The following is a 10,701-nucleotide window of genomic DNA, read 5'->3' as shown; positions in this document are numbered from 1 at the left end:
GCACACAATCTATATTTATATTACGGAATAATATCTGTAGATGGACAATACGATTCACCAAAAATAAAAAGAGTGCTAAACACATAATAGTAAATATATATCCTCCAAACAAATATGCTCGTGTTCAGTACCTGTGGAGTACTGTGTGGTAATGCAAGCGTCTAATTCTCCTGAACTTTTTTATCACGTGGGTGAGGTGCAGTAGATAGAGAACATTCGTAATGTTCTGTTGGGAAGGTAATGAAGTTACCTGGGTTGTGTGAAGGAAGGTTTCTAGGAATGTACGTAGTTTAATTTGAAAGTTGTAGATATGAAAAATACATAACAGTTTCTACAAATCTATCATTTGATTATTATTTGAACCTTTAGATGGGAGCTTTTGTCTTGCATAACGGATGGATTTGTGTTCCTTCATACTTTTTTTAGTACTTTCGGTTTCAATGCATCAATAGATGCATATGACCTCTTTATTACTTTAAAGAAAAAGTATTCAGAGAATTACAAAAACATCTCATGAATCACAGAACGTCTCAACAAAGATGGGCCAAAAGAAAAAAAAGCCAGTGCCATGAAGAGCCTCTACAACATCATGTCAGCCGCCTATCAGCACTCCAGCCGCACCGGCTGGAAAAACGTTGTGCTACCGTCACCAACCGGTTGCACCTAGTATCCAAAACCAGAAGCTCTTCCGCAAGGTTAACCATGTGTAACATGCATCTTTCTCTCTCAAGTTTCAATATGCTAAGAAATGACCAAGTTACCACTGTTCCTGCTAGGGTACTACAAGATGAGGGGAAAATAAAGAATTTACACCCTCCATTCCTCTCCACAATTCATTGCGAAAAGCACAACAATTATGCATCCACACCTATTCTGCACTGCCGCCAAGTCAATTTTTCGAGGAGAGGGAAAAAGTCGTCACCACTAAAGCCGAGGATGATGCCACCATTTATAAATTCATCACTCACAACTTAAAGGAACCTAGTTTGCGATTTGATGCCGCTTTAACGAAGTGGAATACATTGAGATCGAAGAGGAGAGGCAAGAACCTCAAAATAGAAATGCCACTCTATTTAAGGTCAAATTTAAGATCGAGTGTGTAATAAATAAATTTGTAAACACTAAAGTTTTTTTAAGCGGTGGGGTTATTCGAGTACATGTGTTACATGCATCTTTCGCTATCAGGTGCCCCTATACTAGGAAATGACAAGTTTCTCCTTCTAGATACTAAAATACAAGAAAAGTAAAGAATTTACACTCTCCATTTCTTTGCACAACTTGAAATGAAATGCCCTTCAATTACGTTGTCTGCACCTCACATGCGCACAATGGCAAAGCCAACTCGAGTGGATAGTCCATGCAAATTACAGGTCTTGGCCAATGAATTTTTGCCCACTGAAACTTTTGAGTAACTACTCTAGACCTTCTATAATTGAAACGGGGCATTCTCGGCACATTCCGGGCAACTGCCCGCCCTTGTCGGGCTGAAGCTCGGCCACTACATGCGCATCCACTGCTAGGTCAAGATGTTTCAAAGGTAAGAGGAATTTGTCGCCATCAAATCTATGGAAGATGCCACCCATTTGAAAATTTAGCGCCACAACTCAAATGAAAGTAACATTCATTTGATGCCACTTTAACCAAGTGAGATACAAGGAGGACACAGTAAAGAACCCAAAAATAGAGGCGATGACATGTATTCCATTTAAGATAGAGTGTCTAATACACAAATTCTGAAAAACCTATAGGTCCTTTTAAAGAAAGCCATGAGCTTAGCTCATGTGTTGTTTTCTCACTCGGGTAGCCGTCTACTAGGAAATAACCAAGTTACCCACGCTAGGTCACTAAAAGACGAGGGTAAAATGAAGAATTTACAACCCGCTCCTATATGCAACTCATTATAATATTCACCGCAATTACGCGTCCGCACGTCAACCGCACCGCCGCTGCTAGCCCGAGATGTTCCACGGAATGGAGGAATTCACCACCACTGGGACCCGAGGAACATGCCGTTGTTTGAACATCTATCGCCGTTTGAATTTTTACCGGAGGTTTATGAACCTTATGGATAAATGGAAGGTATGAAATGCAATTCACAGAAAACCCTACACAACGTCCTTTCTTTTTGCCCCGCCTTTTTCCCTTCCTCCTCTCATGCCCATACCACCGTTGAACCCCTTTCTTTGTGATCTTGGTCACACCCCTTTTCCTCTCGCATAGACTGAGGCGTTGATGTTCCCGTCGCCCCCTCCTTGTTGTACGCAACTCGCTATGTATGACCGTGCAATTATGCATATGTACCTCTCATGTGCAGTCGCTGCTAGGTCGATATGTTCCAAATGAGAGAGGAATTTTTCGCCACCTAATCTATGGAAGAGGACACCCATTTGAACATTTGGCACCCACGAATCAAACGAAAGTAACCCTCCATCTGATGCCGCTTTAACAAAGTGAGATACATGAGATATGCAGAACCCCCAAAACAAGCAATGTCATGTCATACCATTTAAGATCGAGTATATGATACAAGACCAAATAACTAAAGGTCCTTCTTGAAGAAAGCCATGGGATTAGCCGATGTCACGTGTTACGTGCAGCGTTTTTACTTTTTTTTGAAATAAGACCCCAACCAAGCCTAGCTTTATATTGAAAGCTTTAACAAAGTTTAGAACAATAGACCCCACTAAGGAGGCACACAACACGTTCAACCTCAACATGCCATACCATTAGACGAGAACACACTCTCAACATCTATTACCCTTGGAGCTCCCCCTACACTAAGAGAGAAACACCTAAAGCTACCAGCCTTTTTTCACATTGAAAGCTTACAAATACAGACACCAAATCCAGAGGGCGACGAAAGGAACCAAAGTTGTTAGGAACAGAGGAAAGCTACCCAACTCTAGCATGGTCATGCTCCTTCATGCCTAGCTCCCGCAGTTTGTCGTCAAACCTGGAGACGATGGCCTTCGTCGCCGATAGCCTCTTAGCAACTACCAACGGCTTCCACTACAATTTCTTACTTGGTTGCCCATCAATTAGGAAATGACCAAGATTCCCTTGCTAGGGCACTAAAAGACAAGGGCAAAATGAAGAATTTACAACCCCGCTTCTCCGTGAGACTCGTTATAAAAGATCCCGCAATTACGCGTTTGCACGTCATCCGCGCCGTGGCGGCCAGACCGAGATGTTCCACGGGAGGGAGGAAGTCGCCGCCATCGAAGCCAAGGACTATGTCGTCGTTTGATTTTTTGTCGCCGTTTGAATTTTTATGGCCAGTTTACGAATCTCAAGGCCAAATGGAAGGTATGAAATTTAATTCACACAAAACCCTATAACGTCCTTTATTTTGCTCCGCCTTGCCTTCCTCTTCTCCTGTAGTGCCCCTACCACCGTCGAACCCCCTTTCTATGCGCTCGATAGGTCGAGATGTTACGAAGGTGAGAGGAAGTTGTCGCCACCGAATCTATGGAAGATGCCACCCATTTAAAAAATTAGCGCCCACGACTCAAATGAAAGTAACCCCCCATTTGATGACGCTTTAACAAAGTGAGGTAAAGGAGATACACAACAACACCAGAATAGCGACAATGCCATGTCATTCCATTTAAGAACTAGTATCGAATACATAAGACCGAGTAACTAAAAATCCTTTTTTGAAGAAAGCCATGGAATTAACCGATGCCACATGTTACATGTAGTTATCTCACTCTGGTGCCCATCTATTAGGAAATGACCAGTTTACCCTCGCTAGGGCATAAATAAACAATAAAAGGGCAAAATGAAGAATTTACAACCCCGCTCCTCGGCGCAACTCGTTATAAAAGGACCCGCAACTGCGCGTCTACACGCCATCCGCGCCGCAGCCGCCAGGTCGAGACGTTCCACGGGAAGGAAGAAGTCGCCGCCACCGGAGCCGAGGACGATGCCGCCGTTTGAACTTTTGTCGCAGTTTGTATTTTTATCGCCTGTTTATGAATCTCAAGGACAAATGGAAGGTATAAACTGCAATTCACACAAACCCTATAGCATCCTTTATTTTACTTTCTTTTTTGCATCCTCTTCTGCCGTCGTGCCCCTGCCGCCGCCTGCCGCCGTCGGACCCGTTTCTTTGCACTCCTGCTCGAACCCCTTCCCCTCTCGCGCAGACCGAGCGGCGGCGCTGCTGTTCCCGTCGCGCTCCCTCCCCCGCCCCCCCCCCCCCCCCCTCCACCTCCCCCTGCCCCTCCCCTTGACATTCTACGGCCAGCCTCCCTGCTGCCGCGCCGCCCTGTTTTGCCGGAGCCGCCATTGTCTTCGCGGCGGTGCTCAGTTCGGAGGTGTAGCGCGCCGCTGGCTGTGGGGAGCGAGGATTCATACTCTAGGAGGAGAGTATTAACATCAGGCCGCCTACAAATTTCTCCGACTTTGAATCCTAATGCGCGTCGGCGGCTCGTCCGCGCGCGCGCCCCGCCAAACTCCCGGGCGGATTCCCACCTCTTGAAAACTTCCTTCTTTTTCTAATCTCTCTCCCGGCCCTTCCCCCACTCTCGCGTCCCGTCGGCCCCGACAGTTTTTTCTAGGGCTTCAGGGGAACGCGCGTCCTTCCTCGAGGGCACGCCTCGGGTTCCCTCGGTTCGATCTCTACTCCGCGGGTTCCGCTGCTTCCCCTCTTGAGGATAGTGCTGCATCGAGGAGCGGCGGCGCGATGAATGTGCCTATAGTCGGTAAGTTTCCGATGCCATGATTCGACGGAATTGGGTGAAATTAGTTGGGGATTTTGCAGATTAGGGCTACCCCCCGCTGATTTGGGGTGAAATTCTAGATTTTTAGGCCGGGGTTGGGCGAATTAGGGATGTTCTGTTTTTGCCCTAGTTTTCCCCTGTTTTAGGGGATTCAAAACTTGGAATTTCGTTGTTATGGTGTGGCTTCAGCTTAAGGGGCAGTGGATTTTGATGTACTAATGACTTGTTTCTTTTTCCCTAGAATGTAGCAGGCTTTGCTAGATACTTCTGCGAGTTTTCGTCTGGCTAGTGATTTGGTTTTGAATTTTCGGTCTTCTTACCGCATCTGGGTTTCAACTTTCAATGGGTGTTTTGGATTTCTTGCTTCGCTAACTGTTGCAAACCTAAAGTTGTGCACATGAGTTTCGAAAAAAAAAACTGATACAACTACATGTATTTGGCTCACAGTTTTGGAATAACCATTTTAGCGACCTATCTTTGAGAAGGGATTTTTTTAATGGTGTTATTTGAGTAGTGGAGCATGTTTTTTGTTTTTATATTACTTTACAATTTACAATGATAATTTGATAAGGATAATCGTGAGCAAGTTGCCCTGTGCTTCTGGGTAAAACAATCAATGATGAGCCAATTTGCTGTAAGATATTAATTGTAAATATGTATTCTTTATTTGTGTAGATCCATTGCAAGGGGATTTCCCCGAGACAATTGAGGAGTTCTTGCAGCATGGGAATATGAAATGCATTGCATTTAACCGCAGGGGAACTCTGCTTGCTGGTAAATATCCATGTCTTTTTTCTTTGAGCAAGTAAATATGCATGTCTATTCACCTAGAAGTATGTTTAGTGGACTATTTTTTGTAAATATCATCTTAGTTAGGATAAAATGCACTGGCTTATTCTACATGAAGGGTATGAGTAGTGTTTATTTCATCCCTTTTGGAAATTTCTTTAGTGGTTATGAAGGATCAAACTAGTGATAAAACAGTTTATGTTCCCTGTGCCTGGTGAACGGCACCGTCCTTGTATGATTTTCTTGTCCATATGGAATGTGCTCTATAAGACATATTCTGTCCATGTCCTTAGTTTTCTTTGTAGTCCACATTTCCTTATAAATGAACCCAAATGGAGATCTGGCAGTAGGATATTAATCATACTTAGTCCCTTTCTGCAATATTTGATATTTATCTTGCCTTTACCATGATATGGCACAATGGTATTAAAAATTGAATACTGGGTGGAACCATGTACTTACTCCCTGTTACTTCATATGAAGTTGGCGCACTCTTCTGTCTTATATATATATTAAAGGGTGCCTGATTTTTTTTGATCGGTACAGATGAGAAAATGTTATTATTTAATACAACAACAACAACAACAACAACAACAACAACAACAACATCAAAGCCTTTTTCCCAAGCAAGTTGAGGTAGGCTAGATATGAAACCCAACAGAAAAAAGAGACCAAAACGTTATTATTTAATATGCCACAGAAATTTCTTAGGTGGTGCAGATATTTGTTTTGTCTGTGAAGTTGCTTTTGGTGTATTTCTATTTTGTAATATCTTGAATCTCTGTTGAAAAATTTCAGCTGGATGTGCAAATGGTAGCTGTATTATCTGGGACTTTGAAACAAGGGGGCTGGCAAGGGAATTTCGGGATAAAGATTGTACTGCACCAATAACTAGTGTCAGCTGGTCTAAATATGGTCACCGTTTGCTTGCCTCTGCTACTGATAGGTCATTGACACTTTGGAATGTGGTAACCGGTGAAAAGATTGCCCGCATAACTCTTCAGCAGACTCCATTGCATGCCTGTCTTCATCCTGGTTCATCCATCCCATCTGTTTGTTTAGCATGTCCTCTCTCCTCTGCACCTGTTCTTGTTGATTTGAATACCGGAAGTACCATAGTTCTTCCAGTTTCTGCATCTGACAACAGTGTGCCTGTGCCTAATTCACGTAACAAATTTTCGGATGGTTCTCCACCATTTACACCAACTGCTGCAACTTTTGATAAGCATGGAGATCTGATATATGTAGGCAATTCCAAAGGAGAGATATTAATTGTAGATTCAAAAGGCATCCAAGTACTTGCAGTAATTCCCATCCCAGGTGGAACAGTTGTTAAGGATATTGTTTTCAGCAGAGATGGCCAATATCTACTAACGAACTCTAATGATCGTGTCATTAGAGTCTATGAGAATATTCTGCCTATTAAAGGCTCTGGGAGGGAGATTGAAAACATAATCACCAACAACAATAATGAGTATGAAAGCCACTATGAGAAGCTAAAAGCCAATGGTGCATGCTGCCTAGTTTTTTCTTGTGAAGTCTCAGATGCCATCGCAAAGGTACAGTGGAAGGCACCAAGCTTCAGTGGTGATGCTGAGTGGATTGTTGGTGCTTCTGCAAGCAAAGGAGAGCACAGGTTGCACATATGGGACCGAGCAGGGCGTCTTATAAAGATCCTTGAAGGACCAAAGGAAGCTCTCATTGATCTCGCTTGGCATCCATTTGATCCTACGATTGCTTCAGTGTCTGTGGCAGGCCTGACATACATTTGGGCCAAGGAACATGTAGAGAATTGGAGTGCGTTTGCTCCTGACTTTATAGAATTAGAAGAAAATGAGGAATATGTTGAACGAGAGGATGAATTTGACATAAATGCATATACAGAAAAGGTAACTGACAGTTCTTTACTTGATCTTATCTGTTATTCGTAAAATGAAAGCATACACACATCCAGTCTAATCTAAATTTTTCTATGTTGCAGGCTGCGGAAAAGATGATAGATGAGGATGCGTATATTGATGTTGAGACATGTGAGAAGAACTCATCATTCAGTGGCTTCGAGGAGGATTCAGCAGACGAGATCATCTACTTGCCTGCTATTCCATCCCCAGATGTTCCTGATGAGCAGCCAGACAAGTGCTTAGTAAGCTCATCTAAGCTGGAGGACAGCAATCATTCCGGTTCCCCGTCCTCAATGGATGCTGTACAGAATGGTCTAGTTATTCCTCCAGCATCTAGTCCACTGGAAGGTAAGGGTGTAGACTTTTGTAATTATACTCACTTCAGTAGTGTCTTATTTTGTGGAAGTTATTATTTGTTTTCAGTTGAAATCTACTAGCAGTGTGGTTCATTTCCCATCGATTACGAAAACCTGCAAGTAGGACAGTCATCTTGCATAGATGTTAAAGGAATCATACTTTGATCAGATCCGTGGACAGGCTCCCGAGGAAATAATGTAGATATAGATCTCTCAGCATTTACAAAATCGATTAGGTTGAACTTGTAGTGATAAATGCCAGGCATGGGATCTTGAAACCGTGAACCCTTAAGATTTGCGAAATGTATTTGTGGTTAACTGCTACCATAACGATGGTAATTCTCCCCAAAAGGCCAACATGAACTCAATTCTTGGTTTTGTTTTTCTGGCAGTTGATAACTCCACCGCTGAAGAACCAGCGGAAACGGCAAACGCAAAGCGGAAGAGGAGGCTGTCTGCCAAGGGGCTAGAGATGCAGCAGGCTGAAAAGGTGAAGAAACCTGCAATAAAGATGTCCAATGGCAAGTCATCCAAATCCAAGAGCAAGCCGGTGATGGAACTTGCCAATGGGAACAGCTCGGCCATTGACATAGACGATGAAGCTACTGAGGATGACGAGATGATCTAAGCAGTAGCTTGTATCCGGTAACATTGATGGCTAGTGTTTAGCTCCACGATGCCTGACCGGAGAACAACAGTGTGGGCATAGAGAAGGTTGCTTGGCCTATGTAGTTTAGTGGAGTAGTCAGTGTAGTGTTCCTCCAGAAAGAAAGTACTTGGTGCTGTATGAATGCTGAGACGTGATAAACATTGTTAGCATATGTGCTGTATGTAACTTCATTTCAGGTCTGAAGTTTCTGCTGTGTGCTGTCTTTACCATTGATCCTCAGAGACCTGATCAGTATGGTTCTACATGTCCCATTTTTAGCTTATCCTTGATGCCAACAGACGATTACAGTGTCAGCTTTGGTTTGCGCACATGGCTTATGCTATGCTTGGTGCATCATGCATGAGACTTTACAGATGTAAGATCGTGTTATTTTTTGTTGCCAATTGCATCATTCTGCCAGGTGCTGGAGTTTATATTACTGGTCCCCGTAGATCGTTGTTTAGTTTTTTCATATATCACTATTGTACTTCTCTGTTGCTTCTTTGGTCTAACGAGAAGTCCTGTTATCTTTCTTGCTAATGATCGGAGATCTGTATGCAGGCCAGGGCACTGAAGAAAAGTGGCAAAGGTGCCAATAGGACTTAACAACAGAAAATATTAGAGCATGATGAACGTACAAGGATGAGGTATAGCCTTTGTATGTTCTTTCAGAAAATTGTTGTTCTTTCATGGATATTTTACAAAATTTGCACTAGAAACAGTTCAATTCCTGCATGCATTGAGAAAAATTTCCAGTTCAAAAGGAGAGTTCTTAAATGGTAGTCTGAGTGACTTGCCAGCTCAGCTTCGACTCCTGGTACATGCATGGATAAACTGTGGGTGGAAGTGAAAGTGTATTTTTTAAACTGTCTTTTTCATTCTGAAACCCTGGTTGACTCCCAGGTTGGTCACTCCTAGTTCTATATCATCTATGTAGTTTAGTGGAGTACTCCTATTTTTATTCGACTCAATCTTTCTAGAAAAGAAAGAGTCTAGTTTTCCTCAAGAAAGAAAGTATTTGGCGCTGTATGTATGTTGAGACGTGATATGTGCTGCATGTAACTTCATTCAGGTTTCTGTTGTCTTCAGAGACCTGATCAGTATGGTTACATGCCCCATGTTTAAGCTTAATTCCTTGATGCCAGTAGACGATTACAGTGTCAGCTTTGATTTGGCGTATCATGCATGGGACTTTACAGTTGTAAGATTGTGATATGTCGTTGCCAACTGCATCAATCATTGGGCCAGGTGCCGTCGTTCATATTACTGGTCCCTATAGTTCTTTGTCCAGTTGTGGTCATATATCACTACTTTGCCTTTCTGTTCGTTCTTTGGCCTAACGAGAAGTCGTGTTATCTTTGTTGCTAATGATCGGAGATCTGTATGCAAGCCAGGGCGCTGATGGAAAGTGGCAAAGGTGCCAGTAGGACTTCACCAAAGAAAATAGCAAAGCGTGATGAATAATTGGCGCATCAAAATCTATGTCCAAGTACATTACTACTTCCTCCGGTTCAAAAATAATTGCTCAAAAATAGATGTACCTAGATATGTCTTAGTGTGTAGGTTACATCCATTTTTGGGCAACTATTTTGAGCCGGAGGAAGTATGTTACAATCAGGCATTCAAAATCCATTGGGAATTCTTGCTGACCACGATTCAAATGTTGTGCCCAATTGTTCATACAAGTTGTCCTGCCCAATTGTCACGTGTACGTAATCACATAAACATTTGATAGCTTACATACCACTTCCTCCGTTCCAAATGAGTTGATGTAGCGTATTTTTTTCTTTCAAAACGAGCAAATCTAGGCACTAAAATGTCTATAGATACAAATCTGATCACATCAACTTATTTGGAACGGAGGCAGCACACGATGTCACATCATCGTTAAGTACTCTGTATGATTGTATCTTAGTTTTTTCTGTTGAACTCTGATTGACTCCAAGGTTGGTCGCCTGTCTTTTCAGTCCTAGTTCTATAAGAAGAAAGCTAGCCGCTAGAATTTGCACATCATGTGCGCGCCTAAAGCGCGTTTCATGCCCGTTTAATAGTGCACGCATAGCCACTTTGAGTAGTACTATCTCACTAACATATGCAAGGGATCCCTGTACCTAGCTAATCAAACGGGGTTAGTGATAGGATACTGGGATACGTGCAAATTGCGTGTACGATCGCTGCATATTCTTCTTGGGTGGAATGTTTGAGGTCAGGACATGATCGCCACTTGGCTCGTGCAGCTAATCATACGGGCCCTCGGGCCCAATTTGTTAATTGATTCGTAC

General features: G+C 42.9%; 1 protein-coding gene across 1 annotated transcript; it reads left to right on the top strand.

Moving 5' to 3' along the window:
• The first annotated feature begins 4,474 nt into the window (after positions 1–4,474).
• On the top strand, positions 4,475–8,623 carry LOC124701719 (protein RBL-like). Its single transcript, XM_047233812.1, has 5 exons — positions 4,475–4,706; positions 5,400–5,498; positions 6,312–7,402; positions 7,495–7,762; positions 8,163–8,623. Exons 1-5 carry the CDS (start codon positions 4,688–4,690, stop codon positions 8,396–8,398), a joined length of 1,713 nt encoding a protein of 570 aa, XP_047089768.1. The 5' UTR covers positions 4,475–4,687; the 3' UTR covers positions 8,399–8,623.
• Positions 8,624–10,701: the final 2,078 nt, after the last annotated feature.

The sequence above is a fragment of the Lolium rigidum genome, chromosome 3, assembly GCF_022539505.1.
Source record: "Lolium rigidum isolate FL_2022 chromosome 3, APGP_CSIRO_Lrig_0.1, whole genome shotgun sequence".
Taxonomy (NCBI): domain Eukaryota; kingdom Viridiplantae; phylum Streptophyta; class Magnoliopsida; order Poales; family Poaceae; genus Lolium; species Lolium rigidum.
This window is presented reverse-complemented; position numbering and strand designations above follow the sequence as displayed.

Coding starts and splice junctions, on each gene's coding strand:
- LOC124701719 (XM_047233812.1), top strand. Junction 7,403..7,494: donor TAAATGCATATACAGAAAAG/GTAACTGACAGT, acceptor TCTATGTTGCAG/GCTGCGGAAAAGATGATAGA. Junction 7,763..8,162: donor AGCATCTAGTCCACTGGAAG/GTAAGGGTGTAG, acceptor TTTTTCTGGCAG/TTGATAACTCCACCGCTGAA.